This window comes from Strix uralensis, chromosome 5 (assembly GCF_047716275.1).
Source record: "Strix uralensis isolate ZFMK-TIS-50842 chromosome 5, bStrUra1, whole genome shotgun sequence".
Lineage (NCBI taxonomy): Eukaryota > Metazoa > Chordata > Aves > Strigiformes > Strigidae > Strix > Strix uralensis.
Genome location: NC_133976.1, coordinates 37,504,325 through 37,525,199, shown reverse-complemented (window position 1 = coordinate 37,525,199; position 20,875 = coordinate 37,504,325). Strand labels below are relative to the sequence as shown.

The following is a 20,875-nucleotide window of genomic DNA, read 5'->3' as shown; positions in this document are numbered from 1 at the left end:
CGGTTATGTTGTCAGTATTATGGTGTTCAAAGTAAAACTCTTCTGAAACTATTTAGGCAAGCTATCCAGTTTATGCACAGCACACCTGTTACAAGTAGTGCTCCTGCACTCAGGAACCCAAGTGACAATTTCATATCCTCATGCAATTGTAAGTGCCTAACTTGTTATCACACACCATCATAGCCTTCAGAGAAACCAATCCATTTCTCCACCCACTTCACACATACTCCCACATCACCATGGATACTTCCATTTCATGCTACAGTTGCATCCTTCACTGAAAAGGCAGGAATGGGTAGTTACAGCAGACCCAAGACAAAGTTCGAAGTCATTTACTTCATGTCAGACTGGGAAAATAATATGGTACAGTCCTCCTACTTAAAGGATCCTACGTGCTCTGGAAACACAGTCCCTACAAAATTCTTCACAAGGACAGCAAGATGCAGCACTTGAAAGAAATACAACTTGCCAACCTCTCTACGTAAGTAGCATGCTTTTAGCTTTGGTTCAATCCTTATTACAGAGTAAGATAGCAGCTACCCTATATGTGTAAGAGTTGATGCCAGGTCTGACCCACTGTAAGCCTCAGACAATTAGGGCAGCTGTCCTTCCATTCGGAAGTACCCAGCTACAGGCCAACAAACATCCCTCCGTACAGAGGGAGATAAAACAGGGAGACCCACACATTCAGCTCCAAAGAATGAACCAGGATGACAAACTTAATGAAGTATGAAAATAAATAGACTATGTATAAAGAATAAATAGACTGTAATAAACATACAGACTATCTATTTTCGTTGTCCTATGTGAATGAACTGTGGAGTTACACTGCATAATTAAAACTGAGCATAAAAGTAACCTTAAATAATCTCAAATTCCTTCAAGTATTTGCCACCTTCTTGGATTTTTTTTAAGTAATACTTCTAAGCAAAATGAATACTGTTACCTTTATTTTTCTGCAAGGACAAAAATCAGCGCACTATGTGCATATGAAAAGCACTAAGGTCCTGTCATTTGATCATATTTCTGTACTTCTCTTGTTTCTCCTTTGTACAGATTGAGCAAACACAGCATAACGTGACTTCAATTAAAAAAAAAATTATCCTGAGCATTAAAAAAGGCACACTTAAAAATTAAAGGTCCTTTAATGATAACTATTCTTTTGGTTTTTTTTAATAAGAATTTAATAAAACATGTTTCAACATGACCTTTTCTGTAAGAGGGCGACACTACTGAGGACATTTAAGAGATGTGTTCACTTCCTTGTGGGAAGAGTAAACAAGATGCAGCTTAGCAAGAGTCTAGAATGCTCCCTACGCCACCTGCACTTGTTACACCTTCAGCTGGTTTAAAGGGGTTTTGATTTTAAGGGGAAATCTGGGAAAAAAGCAATGCTTTTTGCTTTAATCACCCAAATGGTGAAAATATGGGCAAAGAAGGATGCACGGCTTTCTCAGCTCCTATTATCACTGGTGCTAACTCCCTCTTTCCTTCTTCAGCTAAAACCTTGATGTGTGAACAAAACACTGGAGATGCACATTGTTCTCAGTTCATGTATTTTAAGTGTGATAATTGTTACTACCATTAGTTGCTCTGAGGTGGCAAAAAGATACTGTTTCCATAATATGCAATCTGTGCAGTTTAGAGACGACTTCACGCAGTCAAAAAGGTACAATATGGTTTCCATGTGTTTTCTCTGATAAAAATCATAAATGGCTTAGTAGGAAGACCTAAACAAAAAAAGCACCTAACAACAACAAAACCCCCAAAGTACAACATATAAGTGTTAGAATGATGAAGTTATTTTAGAAAGCAGGGATAATCAAGTTCAGAAATAGCAAGATACAAGAGCAACACGGAAGGCAACAAAGGAAAGTGGAAGAAAACCTCAGACTTTAGATTCCACTTTGGGAGTCACAGTACATCCATTTCTCAAACAAAAAGAAAGATGGAATTTCACATGAACGTCTCAATGAACATACAGGTAAATAAGAATTCAGTTCTTCATGGAGATAAATATAATTAATGGGACCTAACAAGAAACTTCAATCAATGCACCTGTTTAAAAGGTACTTTCCTTTTTTCTCCTCAAGCTGTTTCATCCTAGCTGTATAAGTAACAATTTTCAAGAGCCAAATTTTGGTTCAAAACTGTCTTGACTGATTAGGAAAAAAATCTATATTCAAGAGCTACAAACAAGAAACATTTGCTGAAATAATTTATGACTTGCACTATCAAACCTTACTTGGCCCACTCAATGCTATGCATATGGTGGTTCCATTGTAACTGGGAGCAAAGCATGGGGACAAATCCACAAACACATCTTCAGGTCCAAGTATCTCTTTAAAAGGTTCATACTATCTTTCTGCACTGATCTGATATAGCCACAGGAGTTTATAGTGAGATGATATAATTTGGATTCCATTCTGTCTTTCTAAAATCCACAACATTTCTCCTAGTATAATTTTTACAGAACCGTATTTCATCAAAGTTGTCCCCTGACTCTGACACCATTTTCTATGATGAACAATCAGCTATTCTAAATGACTACTTCTTTGTGCTTTGTTTGCTCATTTAAAGTTGACCATATAGCTCTTCTTTTGAAGATGGCACACGTGCATTCCATTACATTCAACAATGTTTTTTGCATATGTTGAGATTAACGGAAATCTCTACCTGTTACTTTTCACTGCTCTCACTTCACCCAAATGTTCAGGAAATAAGGGAGCAGCATTTAAGTAATATAAGCACAACATACTGCTTCAGTTTTCTGGAATCAGTCTTTCTTGAATTTAATAATAGTTTTTCTTATCACTGCATTACACTGCAGAGTATCTGAGAAAGCATGCCCGTTTTAGATTATTTTATTCTTTAAATCAGATGCAAATTTTCAGACTTAGCACTTAAGGAGAGCAGTATGAGAGTAACTAGAGCATACTACATGCCAAAGACAGAATTAAAACGCAAGCATTTTCAGGTTCAATTTATGCTACATAGGAAACCTAGTACAGAGGATTGCTGCTTTGCAGCAGGTGAAGGAGACAGCTACTATTTTCTGAGCACTAATGTCCTTAATTTTAAAATTGCGTTCACACCAAACAGTAGATGTCAGGCAGTAATTGGATGCATGGTACCACTGCCAATGCAGAGCCTTATAAGTTTTTGCTCATTTTTAAAGTGGGTAGACACAGAAGAGAGACTAAGCTGATGCTGCCTCACTGAGGATAAAAAGATCTTGCTACATCTGATTTCAACTGAAAAGTATCACTGAACACGCCTGCCTCACTGCAAGATTTACTACAAGAATATACAAAAGATCTAGATCCTCGCATTTCAGAAAACAAAACACATCACTGACCTGGAGCAAAAAGACTTTTAAGTTTGTGGATGGAAGAGAACATATAGATGCATACAACAATACAGCACTAGTCACTGTCAGACATGCACATTCACTCACACTGACAACTAGTGCAACATGGTATGACAAGTCCTATGAAAGAGGCAATCATCTTTAACACTTAACTTGCAAAATAGTAAGATATTAATTACAGTTGAGAAGTTTTGAATTAAGAAAGTCAGAGCTCATCATAAACCCCATGAAGTTGTAAAATTTGTATTACTATGCGCAAACAGATTCTGCAGTACTATTACATTACCTGTAACTGCAAAGAAGAAAACCAATTATCTGCTAGATTTTGTATCCACTAGATTTTGCAGATTAAATATTAACAGCTCTAATGGTATTTCAATACTGGACATTAAATACAGAATTTGATCTAAAGCTTAAAATATCTGGGAAATTATTCCGAGACCTGAGTCCACAAATCTGACTACAGTTTAGCAAAAGTCAGTCAAGACCTGAGCAACTGTAACAGTGACAGAGTTTAACCATACTTAGAAGACCATAAAAAAATTAGGAAATTATCCTCTATCATTTCACCCCACTTTATATTATCACTGAACTGCATAATACCTCTTATTCAATTGTTCCAGAATCAAAGTAAGGGCTTGGGGCTCATTTACAAAAAGTAAATTTTAGAGTTCAACTTTACAATGCTATTTTAAATGAACCAATTTAGTTAAGCTAGAAAAATCTTATTGAACTCAGGCTAGCTATTTGTCAACTTGACTAAATTTCAACTCCCAAGGTATCCCAAAATACTGTTATAAACCAGTAATTTGGATGTTATTAAATACTCTGTTGCCATTGCAAAGAAGTTTCCATAATTTTATTCATAAAATCATAATTTGTTAGGGAAGTCTATTCCAGCTCCCTTGTCATGAGATTCATTTACACTATCAACTACAAAAGATGAACAATCTGTAACAAATTTGCACTAAATGTTAGTATTGGCTTATTACACAATCAGAAGCAGTTACCTTTGAGAAGTCCAGAATTATCAATAGGACCAGGGTACACATTCTGATCTCCCATCTGGTATTTGTCCCAGCTGTCAAAACCAACATATTTTTTCCACTGTTTGAACCAGCGACTATCCACTAGATACCTTAAATGGAAGAAGACATACAAGTTAGTTATTGGCATGCTACTACTTCCTACAGTACCAGTTAATTCATGTTAAAGCACTTGTATTCATCAGCCTTGCAAAATGGAGAATGTTTTTCTGCCTGGTCTGCTAACCATTATCAGCATCTCCTACCAACAAGGGCTTTAATTGTGGGCAATTAAAGATCCCACTAATCACAGTAGGCAAGTACAGTTTTGCAAGACCAACAATACGGTATATCAGAAGTTGAAGAATGGCAAGTTCAAAAAACATTTCCCTTTTTAGCATGAAATATCATCAGCTTTAATTCCTGTTCTCAATTTGTGAATTCAGGAGATTCAAGTTAAAACTTTATAATTAGCCCTTTAAAAAAAGACATCTAACTTCTAGTAAAATATTTTTTCTTGCTGGAGTTTTATTTATAACATTCATATTCAAGTTGAAAAACTTTAGGACTCTGATGTCCTGTCAAGAACCAGAGAGTCTAAGTGTTTTCTTCCTTTGAGTCAGCATCAACACATACAGTAAATGTTCTGCTTTTGAGGCAGTACTAGATGTTCCTCCTACACATAATTATCAACTTCACACTTCCATATAAAGGGCTATCTCTAAACTCAGCTCCACAGTATTTCTACCCAGATTAAGCTGTTGCCAGTCTGGCTTTTATGAAATCCAGTGATACCTACATTTTATATCTTTTTGTCCAGAATTTAAGATTAAGACACCAAATTTGTTCAGTGATCCTTATTCTTTTGAATTTTTTTTAAAAGACACCACCTTCATTATTTCTCTTTCCTAAAAGTATCCATCTCCTTCTGTCTTGTATGTGCCAACCCTTCTGCTACTACCCTAGTACACGTCATAATATCACTACCAGGATGAAATGCTACATCAAACTAAAGATCATAGGTAATCCTATTTTTTTTCTCCAATATTTGACTACTGGACTCTTATTTGCAGCATACCAATAATATGCTATTGAACCTTTAAGAGATATCAAAACTTCCTAGTGATTCAAATAATAGTCTGCTAATACATACAGCTTTATCAGTCAATCGTTCTGTAGCAGTTACTCATGAACACCATGGAAAAACACAGAACAAAACCATTAAGCACCCACAACTCTTGTAACCAAAGAAGTACAAAAACATTGCGTGAGTATCCATTTAACTGAACAGGTTTTTAAAAAATACATTAACGGGGCCTTAAATTTGTGCTTCTAAATGATGTAACTACAATAAGAATCAACAAACCTAATATACATTAAGTCTTGACTTGTTTCTTCTTCTCGAGTCCATTTTTTTTTTTTTCTCTTCCACACACAGATCAAGGCTGAAGTCAGCCTCCAGAAGTACTGCTAGCAAACCTCTGGTAAAGAAGGAATTATTCTTGGGTAGTACTCAGTAAGTGGGATCCTTTGTTGTCAACTTATCAGATTCTCTTCTCAATAAGTCCCAATTTTTCAGTTTCTACAAGACATACTTTTAAGTATGTGAATCTAGAGGTAAATGTACTTTGGAAAGTAGGAGGAAGGAGGCATTAGAAAGCTATACATAAGATCACCACAGCCTTTTGGATGCTTACTTCCCCTACATTCCTTCAAAAACATCAAAGACTAAGGTCTCAAAAGCAACTTAAAAACATCTACGACAACAGCATCCTAATTCACATGGTAAACAGTACTGATTCAAAATATGATTACAACAACAGTAATAATGAGTCTGGGAACAAATTCCTCCTAGCCTTAGCTTGTAACTAAGCAAACATAAATAGCAAAGGCAGAGCTGTGTCTCAACGGCTATAGACATAGTTCTGCCAGTGTAAAAACTTTGGTTAGGGAACAAATTTCTCCCTTATTGCATCAACACCAGCTGTACTCTGGAGCATGCACCTTTGCCATCTTCCAGTGTAACACTTGGTCTTATATCTATTCTACAGTCACAACCTATTACTACTGCTCAACAGTCATCAACTATGAGTTGCTATCTCTTCTGAAATTGTTCTGTACACAACTTTGTCCTTGAACTTGCAACACAAAATTTCTTTCTGAAACTTTAAACACTTAATACAGCAGTCAGAAAACAGCCTCAAACTGCTTTCTGAACCAAAAATATATAGGAAAAATGTTAAACACTATTAAGTGTTTTGCACTATTAAGTGCAAAAATTCCCTTTTCCACTTTTACCAAACTCAGACAGTGACTAAACAGGGTGTTTTGGGCACAATGCAATGCACCAAATTGGTAATGAAATAGCATATCTGAAGTCCTATTCCAGAAAGATGAGATACTTACCATCACTATGATTTTACAATATTGAATCATTCTAAAGTAGTCTGGCCCAGCACTGATTATTTCAGTTTTGTGGCAGAATTCCCTTGACATGTTTTGTTTTGTTTAGAGCATGTTTAGAATGTAATAGGAAACAAGACTGGAAAAGGCTAAGCTGCATTAAAGATGTTGACATTTGGGATAAAACATAGCAAAAGGATAAAAATGCAGACTATTACAAAAATAAACTGATGTAAACTTTACTAATGCTGAAAAAAATTTAAAACTTATCTAGTTCAAATCTAAGTTCCAGTCCCACACGCATTTCACACTTCAAAAATCAAACTCATTCAGTAAGAATACACTGATTTCTGGACCACTTTTCACTGCCTATGCTGTTCAGTGAAGTTGTAAGAACTATCTAACAAAAGTAATGAGCTTCTCAAAATAATTCAAATCTTTGTGTACAGAAAACTTCATTTTGCAACACAAGAAAGTATCCAAGCAAAGCCTTACTGTCTTACGTAAAAGCCTTTTCTGAACTTAACTTTTCAGGGTCTCCTAACACAGTAGCAGATTTAGCGATCACTGCAGCAAAACCTATGAAACCACAAACTTCAAACAGTTGTGAAATTAAATGAGAAACAATTTCAACTATCAAAAAATGACCAGCTTGTGCAAACAGGCATATAATGCTATCTATACGTAATTTAAAATTTGGTATTATCATTTGTTTAAAACAAGCATTCCATTAAAAAAATAAAAAAAGCATGACTATTTTTTAAAGTATCAGAGGAAAGCAAAGATAAAACATTTAAAACTTGCGAAGTCCCTCCAAAACACTGTGTTTGCCACTATGCAATAGATAGGGGAATTGAAGCAACATCCTAACAGCTCCCCGGTATGCTTTAAAATATTTGGTATGTTTGTTACTAGAAGCTTTCAACTATATTTTTACTGTCATAAAGTCCTCCTAAGCAATACTGCAACAGAAGGAGAGTAAAAACTTAAACAAAATAGGTTTAAACTTTACAGAGATAACATGTGCTTCCTTTTCTACAATAAATAATCAGATGCAGATGTCTTCAGGTATGATCTGGTTCAATGAAGGCAAGAATGCTTTTGGTAGTAGAGACTCAACAGTGAATGCAGAAAGGTTTTAAAGTGCTTTCTCGAACAGATTCTCTATCCAATTCATGCCGAAGGTATGCCACATTCATCTATTACCCAGAAACAGGAGGGGGAGGAAGAGAATACAGCAAACAGAAGCCTGCAATAGGCAATTTAGCCTATTTAATTTAAAGATCACATGAGAAAGAATTTAAGCATTCAGTGAATACTACAAAGATAGTCCACTTGAAAATTAAGAAAGAAAAATCAGATCTCTCCAAACAAATTTTCACCAAACAATAACTGTTGCAATTAAATGAGTGCTATCTTCCATTTCCTGGAAGAGAAAGACAGACGCTAGACTCTACCATGGAAGTTTGAATTGGTATGACCATGTTAAATGGAGTGACTATTCTACACAGTGCATATGTAATTGAATATAGAGATTAAAAGATAATTAAATTATCTTATTAAAGATATTTTTTCCTTTACCCTGAGTCTGCCAGAACAAGCCTGATGCTACCATAATTGAATCATTAGTATTTGTGTCTTTTTTCTTTTTAAAGAACAAGTAGCAGCAGTTCTTCACATATTTGCAAAAATTCAGTTCTTTCATTCTGCCTGTATGAATCCCTATTCCTTTTACAACAGTGTCTTCATATTTGACTCATTTTTCTTTAATAAATGGAAAAAGGGACATTGAATTTGATTAATCTGACATCCCCTTGCTTTTGCTGTATAAACAAAGTTTTCAGTCTTATGAACATACTCGAGGCCAACAGCATTCTCACCTTTCTCTTCTGCTGGGGCCATTCAGCACTATTCCCTAACAGCCATAACTGTGTGTGGTTGTGAATGCAGTCACTCTCAGGAATCCATTCTACCACCAAACCTGCCAGGCTTGTCCCCTGCTCCATCCCATAGCCTCTACTTTCGTGATCTAAATTTGAATGAACTATGACTCTTAAAGAAGGAAAGCTATAATTTTACACAGAATTTATCATATAAGCAAACTGCCCATTGTTTTAATTAATGCTTAACAAATTAATGTTCCCGTAGAACCATATTACTTTTCAAATGCTCTGTGTTAAATGCCTGATCATATACCAATAACATAGTAATTAACAGAAAATTTTGATAATTGTACTTAACAGTGCAGGAAAGCCTGGGTCCACTGTTCCGGATTTTAAATGTTCACCATTACCTATTTCACCACTTCATCAGCTTTATTCTTCCACATCCAATTAATTTTGCCACCAACCAAATTTTGCTCTGCAGTGTCTCTTTACAGATCTCCCTAACTGAAAAGCTGTAACATTTCTGTTTCCTAACACAAAGTGCAAAAACTTACATCATTTCTCTTCAAATTTAGGCATTTGTACTTACATGCTCAAATAAGAGATTAATACTTCTAGCATAAAAAAGCTGAAAGGCCACCTGTAAATCATGCAAGTATGTAAGTGTGGTAAGAATTAAACAGCACAGTAAAGTTCCTTCCTTGGAAAGAAAACGCTGAAGGACAACCAAATCTTAAAAAAAAATCACATGCATTTTGAGAGTCTCTGAGCAAAGTCTGTCCAGTAGTACAATGGAGAAAAGCAAAATGAACAATGCATGAACACCAAAATTTTGAAACCTACTCAAATTACTTTGTCTTCATACCTTCTTTCCTGTTTTCTTAGTTATAGTCACTGAGTAGCGCTTTGTTAAGACTGGTGTATTTTGGACATATGGACAAAGCTGCAAGGAACAATTAAAAAAGCAAAATGGGTGCAAAACACTATTCTAAGATTGAATTCCACAACTGTAAAAAATGTATTGGTATAGTATCTGTAAAGCATCATTAAAACTGCTTGCTTTCAGACAAATAAGAGCCTACATGCATTTTGTTCAAGATGTGTCCTACTGAAGATTAATGAAAAGGGAAGATCATGAAATCTGTGAGTACTCAAGGGGAAAGCTTTCGTTAATACTGCTTGTAATATGAAGCAGTATATATCTCTCTCTCTGTGTACTAATTTTTAAACAGAGTGAACCAGGAAGATTAATTTATTAGGATAAGGAGCAAATGGGTCACTGCCAGTTCTCAGGATTTCTTATAGACCACATCATATTCTAACAATCAAACCTGAAACAAAAATATTATATATTTGATATATACTACAGGTCTTACCAGAGCCTAGCGAACTACCTGCTGACCACAGATCATAGCTTACAAAGTACTGCCTTATTCTCTATCTCAATATTCAGCTCTTAACACCCTTTATAAACAAAGGTAGGTAGGATACTTGTGTAAATCTGGTAATGAATTTATTTTCTATTTAGAGATAATTCCTTTTAATTGACTCAAGATCTACCAACATTGTTTAGACTTCTTAATTTAAAGAAGTATGGAGTCTTTATGCTCAGATAGATATTCTTAAGAGCAAACTCAGCAGACCAGTTTACCACAATGTCGAGGTAATTACATGCAAAAGAAGGATTTACTGAATTTAAATGCCTAGAAAAAAAATTTCCAGATATAGATTTGGAAAAATGCTAACAGACACAGTAGTTGTGAATTCTTAACAGTGAATTACTGGTTATGTGTATACATATGCACATGCATATAGACATTTCATACATATTAGGCATTTTATGAGCATTTTGCTACTTTTACTTCAAAAGAAATCTGATACAGGTGAGAGAAGTTATTTTGAGTTACTATGGAATACAGTCACAGTAAGCTGGAATCTTCCCACTTTACAAGAACTTGTTCTTAATCAATAGATGAAATACTACTTTTCCAATAAGATTAGGGAAAATGAAAAGGCCATATACTTCCCTCATCTTTATGTAAGAAGGATACCGTGTTAAAGGTTACGCTACAAAAAAATTAATGCAATTACACCATGCTTAGTTTAGGGGATCAATCTGCTAAAGCACTTACATAGCTAAAGTCCAGACTTCTTAGTGTTAACGGAAAAAGTAAAAATCAGAAATTTATAGACTATAGCTTTTGATCCTACAAACACATTCAGTATAGCATTCTCACCAAGATCAACAAGACTACTCATCTACACAAAACAGAGAAGGCAAACTGTAAGAAGGCAACAATGTCTTTTCATCAATGTTATAATATCCATGATATAATCAGCTACCTGAAAATGACGTATTACCTATGACGGACATTCAGTAACTTAAGAGGAAAAGACATACCTCAGGTAAACGGAACTACATCTGCTAAAACCTCGCTTCTTAAATAATTTGATCTCTTTTTAGTGGAAGATTATTAAAAACTTGTAGCATGCACTTGAGACCAGATACACTTCACTGAATATGCGTTGTCCCAGATACAAAAATAACATACCAGGCACTAGTAAGAGAGACATAAAATGTCTGTACATTAAACTTGGTACAATGTTTTGATTTTATTTTTGTTACTATTACCTAATGCAGGAAAGAGTTCCAAACCAGTCTAATGTTACAGTGGTCTTTTGAACTGTGGACCTGACTGAGCAAGCCACCCAGGACACCTTAGTAAAGTGAGAAAACATGATTTATCCATTTTTAAAAACTGTGATTAAGAAATGTCTGTTACTTAACTCTGATGCAATCAAGATTTCAATCAAGTAGGAAACGCCAATTTTGCTGTCTCAGATATCATCAGTCGAACTAATGAGCAGGATAACCAACCCATCTTCAGAGGTAAAACACACCTGGAGGATTCGTAGTAGAGACTGAAGGAGAGAACCATCTCATTTCTAGATATGTTGTTTTGAGGGGCAAACCTTATGAACTAAGAGAACTTCACAAGGTGAACTGATTAAATCAGAAAATAATTGACATTTACAGGCATTTCAAATAAATCAGTCACCTCAGATTGCTTGATGAAAACAGTACAACCAAGTTTGATTACACTAAATCACTTATAGCCAAGAATAATAGAAATATGTAACTATTGGAATAGTCCCCTACCTTTACCTAAAAGTAAGCAATAATATGCATGTATGATTTGCTCAAAACTACACACAAATATGGTATTTTAGGTATTAATAATATTGGAAATATTTGTGTAGTTTAATTCGTTTTAGGTGTTTTCTCTTAGTTGTATTACATATGAGATCTAATTTTTTTTGAGCAAGTAGAATCAAAAAACTATAGAGCATGTTCATGAACATGTTCCCAGTTCAAGTCTGGACTACTTCAGTACTGTTTACTTCTGAGTGGAGCTTTAGATCACTTTGTAAAATATAACTGCTCTCATCTGTAAAATGTTTCTTGACTGTCTGAAGCAGTCTATAATATACAATTCATACTCTCGAATCCACTGAAATGCCAGATATGGAATAAAACACAAGGAAATGGAAGGAAGCTGCATCAGGGGAAGCTCAGACTGGACGTTAGGAAAAGGTTCTTCACTGAGAGGGTGGTCAGTCACTGGGACAGGCTCCCCAGGGTAGTGGTGGTCAAGGCACCAAGCCTGGCAGAGTTCAGGGAGCATCTGGACAATGCTCTTAGTCACATGTTTAGTTTTAGGTAGTCTTGCCAGGAGCAGGGAGCTGGACTCCATGATCCTTATGGGTCCCTTCCAACTTGAGATATTTTATGATTCCATAAAAACCTCATATCCCTCCAGAGCACAAGAGGAACTTGTGTAACCAAACCAAGGCCTACACTACCTCTGCAGACATGCAATATAGCAAAATTTGCAGAGTATCTTCAAAACATTCCACAACAGTGGAATTCATTCTGGTAATAAAGACATGGAAACCCCATGCAATTACAAGTAGAGCATGTAACAATGTATTTTACCAAAGTGTATCTTCTCCCTTTGATACACAACAGGTTTTGATATCATATGGATTCAGTGTTATCACTGCAGAAGATGAAATAAAAGATGAAATTCTGAACCTTGCAAACAAACTCCAACATTCTCCTTCCAGCAGCTGGTAACAAAAGCCCTTATTTGAGGTCTGAGGGTCCTCACAGATTGCATTTGCTCAGCTTCCAACCTTAACTCAGACTAGTGTGAATCCACTATCATGCAAAGGGGTTGAAAAACAGAATTAGAATGTTCCTTGATATCTTCCAATATTACATGTCACTTCATTTCCTTTAAAAACAATGTTGGTCATACCTAGCTCATTCCATACAGAAGCTATTTGCCAATACTATACTCCCATTAGGCACAACTTTTCTTTAAATAATTCTTTTATTTGAACAATTTCTTGACAAGTATTGACAAAGCACAATGCTTAACATTTCAACCTACTTTCCTCTTCCTGTTTTCCTGTGCATAGGTTGTTTTCAAAGCACAGATTACTTTTGACCTTAGACTATTTTGAGTTAATATAATTTTCCTGTAAAATAATATATTCCTCGAAGCTATAGAAAAACATGTAATCTTTTACTTCATTCTCATGTTTAGAAGCAAACAAGTTTTGTTTAGAATACTGTAAACCAACATTAAAAAGTTAAAGTGATAGCCATTTTAAACTTGCTTTAGCTGAAGACACTAAACAGTCTAAATCTATCTTTAAGATGAGTTTAGATCAGTTATTCCAACCTCATATAGTCCCTACAGACAAAAACATTGAGAAAACAGTTCGCTGCAGGTGTTACTATTCTTTGGGTCCCATTGAAGTGGGATGAAATGGTGATTATTTCTGGCATTTACAAAAGACTGCTCATCTCTGATTAAGGGCCATTAGACTGGTTCCTGATTGTGTTCTCATCAATTTCTGGACTTATGAGTTTCTTGAATATAACCTACAAATCACAGAGTACTTATTATCTTTCCTAATATGGCATACCGGCAACAAATATTTTGTTCCTTTTACTCCTGTACAAAATATTCAAATATTAAACCACAATTACCAGTTGATAGCCATGCCTTATATCCAAATATATGTTCATATTGGGTCAGTCAATTAAAATTTCCAGCAAAAGACTGCATTCTTATTAACGATCAAGTGTGGAGACTTACGGCAGCCCAAAATGGAATTACTTATAGCCTTTGTATATTAACTTACAAGAACAAAAGAATTAAGCTATTACAATACCTGTAAATGCACCTTCATTTCCTAAACAAAAATTCAACAAATAATAAAAATCAATAATAAATATACACAAGTTTTAAAATTGCACAGCTGCATAACCATGTATGGACATTGCTCACTCAATAAAAGAAAATAATAGTACTAGCAGGAAAGTTGCTAATTGATTTTTAAAATTCTCCCATGGTTTGTAACTTTTTCATGTATTTTAACTTCGCCTGTGGTTTACTGAATATTTTAATAAACCTTATTAACACAGTATCAACATCACAGAAGTATAATGGCAGTAATTTTTAACAGCCAGGTGGATACAAAAATATTTGAACAGTATGACTATGATCTTGGTATTTCCCATTGTTGTCAAAAGTGTTCTGAATGCATTCCTCGGTTATATATAGAGAGAATTAAACAACATATAACCTAGATTTATTTATATTAACTGATAGGTCAGCCCTTCGACTTCAAAATCAAAACAATTAACTTTAATATGCAATAAAGACACTTCACAGAGAGACACTCATTCCATCACTGTGTACTGCTGGTACATCGTATCTTCTGAATACAAGCTATTTCACTTTTAACAGCAAAACTGTGCAAACTGTCCAGAGAGACAGGTGAGGATTTTTTTTTTTTTTTACCTTCCTTACTGTGCATGAGTACAGATTAAGCAATACAGAGGACAAAGTGGAACAACTGTGTTGCTGAAAGCAAATTAGGACTTCTGTTTAAAGGCACAGCATCGAGTTTTTGTTCTTGCACAATTGCAACTATAAAAATATGAAAGGTAAGAATGGGTTTGTACCTGTATTCCTACTCTGATTAGGTTGGCCAAAATTGCTTGACTAAGCACACTCATGATTAATATAGATGCCTTCAAAATTACATTTTCTTTCAGAATTAACAAGTTCTTGAAAGTTCAAGATGATAATAATTATTTTACTCTCACATACAAACCAAACCATAATTTTATTCAAAATGTAGGTAAATGCACAAGAAAAAAAAACAGGGGTCAAAGAGAAAACAAAAAATCATTTAGGTCCCATTTTTGAGAAATCTTAGTCTAAATATTTCACATTCCTCTTCAGAAATAAACACTTTGTTCAACTAAACGCAACAAGACAATTTCAAATCAACTAATCGATCAAATTCTCCCTACAGCTCCCCATGCTCAGTTCCCACAATGTGCCGCAATAGCCTAAGCAGCACTTCACACATACCACCAAGAGGCTCACCAAAAAGCCTGATTCAGCCAAAATTAATGGACTGCATTTTTATGTTAAGATTTCAGTGTGAACATTACATTAACAACCATGTAAGTATTTTGTATACACTTATAAACTTTCCATTTAAGCAAAGACTTTTCATTAAAAAATAACCTAACTCCTAAATCAATGTTTGACTTCCAATTTTCAGGCAAAAGCCTGGCACAAGCATGATTTTGAGTTGAACATGCTCTCACCCTGCCTAATCAATTAACAGAAGAAAATTGCATCTACACATTTCCACTGCAGGTATTCTCCCAGAAGAATTTAAAACAGAACATTTTGTCTATCTTCATAAGCTGTTGGTGAAATGCTGCACCATTCCACATGCAGTGAGACAAATCTAACACAAAACTTCAACCACAAGGTCTTAAAAGACAAAAATCAGCAACTTAAACCTCATTTGAAAGAAAAAGCAGCCAATTCTCAATTCTATCCCTGGAACACTGACGTAGTGTTCCTTGTTTCTCATTATACGAAGCCATCAGAACAGTCTAGGATATTCCAAATGTTACTGAGGTGCAGGTCCATAACATCTCATCATGCTCTCAGTGAAATCAAGTAAAATCTTCCATTAATGTTCAATCTAGATTCTGTTCATGTACAGCACAATGATGGATGATCAAATGTGGAAAACACTGAGAAGACCACAGTGTAAAATGCTATTAAAGCTAAGCACTTCAGCATCAAGGTTATCATCAACGACGGACACTGCAGGGTTTTCAAGTAGGACTTTATATGTCTGTTCATCAAGATTCATGAGTTTTCATTGCAACCAGAATTAAAATGTTTATACATTTTTGGTGGGAAAATTCTTTAAATACACTTCTGGAGGGGAAATCTTTTAAGGTTGAACTTTTCATATCTACGGTTCATTCACTGGGAAGGATTTTTACCCCACTTAAATTTTTACTTATTCTCTGCAGTGACTGAGTTTTACAATTAAACAGCCAATAAAATTCTCACAGTGCAAAAGATGAGAATATTTTCTTCCCCTTCCAAGAAGTGTACTCTATGGGTAACAGCAGCACTCCTTCTGGACTCACTAGAACTTCATAAGTGATGTGTATCAGAGACACATCTGAAAACTCACAATATTATACTTCTGTAGTTTTCATAATCTGCAAGTCTTAAAAGTCAAGAACAGATTAAGAATCTATCTTGTCGCTCTGTAAAATGATGACTGGCACCAAAATTCGTTGGCTTGCAGGACTGGAAATCAGTTATCTTCCTTCTGCTCTAATCCTGACTAGCTTCAGTTTACAGATAGTGCCTGTATCTGCTTGTCTAAGAATCCTTATCCTAGAAGACATCTTTTATGTAAGTATTTCAGCACAGGACTCAATATTCTATCAAAACAGACAAAGGCTCTTAAAGCTCTTCTCTGAAAGGCAAGGCATTTGCCTTCCCTATTAAATCTTGAGATTTTTGAATTCATTCCAAATGAACACCTTCTGTGACATGTGGACACCACAACTGGACATTATGAATGGTTTTACTAATATATTACTGTATACAGTACATCTTTATACTGCTATTCAGTATTCCCTATTCAAACATCTTAATATTGCATTTGTTCCCATAGCCAAATAAACTCCTCTTTTCCAAGTTACTGCTTTTAAAAATACAAGTAACTTCTATATTCTCATCTGCTCACAAATTGCTATGGCAAGCAATAGACGAAAGAAGCACAGTGAGGAAATCTAGGAGAAAGAAAGAGAAAAATTGGGAAAACTGACTGCTAAGGCTGTGCTGTTAGCCATTATTAGTCAGTACTAGCCACTGTAAGTGAAGCATTTATTGGCAGGTGATATTTAAAGGCAAGAAACGTAGTCTCACATTCTAGACCATGGAGGGTCCATGTGCGTAAGAGGTAGCAAAGCAAAGAGTATGAAAGCATTTGTAATGTCATATTTAAGTAACTGAGACAATATCTCTGAGAGAGCCAGAGAAGAAAAGAAACTACAGGAAAGGCAGGGCTGAAAGTGGTCTTAAAGGTAAAGACAAGAAATTATACATCAATATGGGGAGGAAATTACAGAGACATTCACACAAGGAGTAGTCACACACAAGAACTGCCAGAGTCTTCATCACCTCTCTAAGAAAACTGTTCCAAGATCAGTAACTTCCAGTATTGAAAATTGTACCTCAGTGACACTATAAAAACAGAGAAACTTGGCAAGGTTCTCAAAACTACCACTGCAGCTACAAGGACATTAAATAACACCAAGATCAGTTGGTCATGCAAATTATACAGTAGCTAAAAAATTGATGAACATCAATAGCTCTTCAATTTCTGAGAGTAGATACAGGAAGACACTGATTGAGTTCAAATCTGTCTGTAGCTGTAACAATTAGTATTTTTTGTCTTTCTAAATGAGAGGTTAAAATCTCCACAAACAATAAAAATTCTCCTCACTTGCCAAGCACCAGTAGAATTTCAAAACACTGAGAAGTAATCAGATCCTGAAAGTGTGAGATATACAGCTACATACAGCATTTTTTCTCTTCCAAAACCAGAATTCTAGGTGTTTCAACCACAGAACCTGAAGGTTCTTTGGATAATTTTGCAAGAAGAGAAACTTATATATATAATTCAAGTTTTGTGGAATGACAACATGTTTTTTATGCTGAATTCGCTACTGAAAGTAGTCAGTTATTTAAAACAACTGATAAATGAAGGAGGTTCTTGCTTGAAAAAGCTTAAATTTTATGTTTATTTAATGTATGTTTAGAAAAATAAGATAAATGGAGAGATGGAAGAATACTCAATCTCTTCTAGTTTAATATTTTAATCTATTAACTGCCCATAAAAAAATGCAAAAAAAGACCATTGGGACAGACTACCCCAAATCTTGACCCTGAAGACAGAACAGTCAAAAAATACTAGCCTTGTCTGTCCGCTTAAGTAATATATTTTAACCTATACTATCCCCAAGCTACTCTTAAAAACACCCGATGAATGAAAATCTACAGTTTATGAAACTGCCTGTTCAAATGTTCCCTGATTCTATCAATTCTTTTCCAATATCTAATGGTAAAGACACTGCGTTTCAAGTCAGTTTCATTTCTTTCTCTTTGCAGTGCACATGAAGAACTAATGATGAAATTTAATGCCCTCTTTACAGATACTACAAGACTTCCCTCTCTTTGCCCTATCTTTAGTTCCCTTTTTCTTAGAGTAAACCCCCAAGGCTTTATACTTTCCTTATATAGCTTATTGTTCTCTACACTCTAAATTCTGAAGAGCATGGACAATACTTCCAATACAAGCCAGTAATTTTAAAAGGACTGTATTTTAGTGTTTTAAAGCTCAAACAGAACAAGCTGATATGACATTGCTCATATTTTTTTCAGCACTATTTACTACTGAATGAAAGTTATAATTCTGAATCATGATTTAGAGCATGAACTGTTCTGTTTCCTTACTGATGCCATGCCCAAAAGAGCAAAAAGCTATTGACAAAATATCTCTGGAAAAAACACCTGGACTAAACATACCCCTTAATTTGTTAACTTAAATACATAGCTCTAAGTATTAATCCTATGAACGCACACGTATACACATTTATGTAGCTAGATTTAATAGTTCATGAGTCAAAGTTAATAGGACTTCGACATAGCTTATTCAGTCTTAAAACAGTTGATTAATATCGGTGTCAATCACAGCTAGATACATTTATTTTCAGAGAATATTTAGAACCTTTTTCCACTTAACTGATTTTTTCATGTTAAATTACTTAATGTACTAAAAAATTGCAGCAAACTTTCTGTTTTAGTCATCATGTAAACTTTTCATAAAGTTACTTTCACTTTGAATAATATTAACTGTTTGAGGTTTTTTTTAGTACTCGGGAAGTACCCAACAGAACCATGAAAAAAAATTTCTTGTAAGATTACAAGTCTGAACACCCTTTTACTACTGCTGGTCACTTTCAACACTACCACGTGAATTGATTTCCTTTTTCTAGTTGCTTATACTTTTTCAGTTTAAGAGCCGTCTGTTCCTATGCCAAAACTGAACATATACTCAGCAGTATTTGAATAATGCATCAGAATGTATGCTTCTGACACATGCTGCAGTATCAACACTGTTAAATATAGTCTTTTATAGAACTGGAACAGTGAGTGATGACAGCTGAAATGAGGTGGGCAAGTTCTACTTTTGTGTATTTGTACTTAATTTTCAGTAAGTTAATGTTTCAGCCTTTGTCTTTGGGTGACAGTTTCACACAGGAAGAGATTAAGAGGTTGAGCAGTGGAAAAAGTGGAAGCTTTTTTTTTTCCTTAAAAAAAAAAAAAGTCCTGTTTCCTAGGCTCAGAGAACTACAACTACAGAAGCTAAATTACCAAATATACGCTAGAAAGATGTGTTTATTTAACCTAATTCTTTTCAACCATGGATCGTTCTGTTGACAATCTGTATGGCACACTAAGAAATATTTTCTGACTGACCAGGAAAATATATCTCTTTAAACGTTTACTGTGGAAGAGGTATCATAAGGACCCGTTCGCATCTTCGGGGGCTGTTTCTCAAGCAGTTAACCCGTTCACAAGTCAAAATAAAAATTCAACTTCAGGCTTATCACAGCCGCGGATGGACTTCAGGGCACCCCACCCAGGGTACAGATCTAATTTCTGACAACTTGAAGGTGACGCCAGGGCCGTTTCCTCCTTTCAGCTTGGATAATGGAAGAAACACCCGATAGCGGAGCTCTTCCACCCCGCCTCAATCCCTGCTTGGCCAAACAAGCCCCCCGCGGCCTCCGAGCCCCTCGTTGTCCGGGGCCGCCATCCGGCACCGCGCCCCGCCAGTCACGCCGCTCCCTCCCCTCCCCCGCCGCTCGCCGCCCGGCAGGGAGCTGACCTCGGTGCCTGCCCCCGCCGGGCGCCTCCGCGGCGCGGCCCTGGCGGCCGCCAGCAGCCCAGGCCAAGCCGAGGGCCCGCCGCAGCAGGGCGGCCGGTCCCCTCCCGACAGGGGCCGAGGGACCCAGGCGGCAGGAAGGGGGGTGGCGGGGGGTAACTGTGCTGCTCCCCTCCCCCTGTCATCCGCCTTCCCCCCCCCGCCCCCGGCAGCCGCCAGCGCACGCGGGGGGCCGAGCCGCCGCCGGGAGCGGGGGTTGGGGTGGGGGGAAGCGCTGAGGGAAAGGAGGTCGGTTCCTCCGGCAGCTAAGCGGCACCGGGGGCGGTGGGAGCCGCCCGTGCCAATCGGCCCGGGTCCCCCCGCCCCTCCCTCACCAGGTGTCGCCCTTGCGGAGGGCGGTTTTGAGCAGCGCCGCGACGTCCGTGCGCTGAGTCTCCAGATCCGCCGCGCCTCCCTCCGCCATCTTCTTCCCCCGGCAGCAGCGGCGGCGGCGGCAGCGGCGGCAGCAGCAGGGGCAGGAGCGGGCCGCGCTGCATGCTGGGAGTGACGCCGACCGGGAGACGCCCTCACCCCCCTCCCTTCCCAGAATCCGCAAGGCGTGGACGGAGCGGACCCCAGCGAGGCGCCGCAGCGCGGCGCCCCCTCGTGGCCAGGAGGTCTGTCATCTCCGCACCTAGGGCGGAGGCGCATGCGCGCAGCCGCTGCCGTGGTGCGGCGGAGGCCGCCTCCTCCGCTCGGCGGGGGCTCTCGGGGCAGCGGCGGAGCGCGGGGCGGTGCCCCGGCTGGGGTCGTCGGGTAGGGGGGTGCCCCGCGGGGTGCCTTGG

General features: G+C 37.1%; 1 protein-coding gene across 13 annotated transcripts in view; it reads right to left on the bottom strand.

Annotated features, from left to right (window-relative positions):
- USP15 (ubiquitin specific peptidase 15) overlaps positions 1 to 20,604 on the bottom strand; it is a 72,788-nt gene extending 52,184 nt beyond the window's left edge. For 7 of the 13 annotated variants that reach the window (XR_012629200.1, XR_012629201.1, XM_074870452.1 and 4 more), the window contains exons 1-2: positions 20,426 to 20,599; positions 4,381 to 4,508 (exon numbers count right to left, since the gene is read on the bottom strand). Coding sequence is in view for 10 of the 13 variants with exons in the window: in XM_074870452.1 (XP_074726553.1) it covers positions 4,381 to 4,508; positions 20,426 to 20,514 (217 nt within the window). In the remaining 3 variants the exon portion in view is untranslated. Of the gene's footprint in view, positions 1 to 4,380; positions 4,509 to 20,425 lie in introns of all 13 variants that reach the window. The other 6 variants (XR_012629202.1, XM_074870461.1, XM_074870462.1 and 3 more) reach the window with 4 other exon arrangements.
- Positions 20,605 to 20,875: the final 271 nt, after the last annotated feature.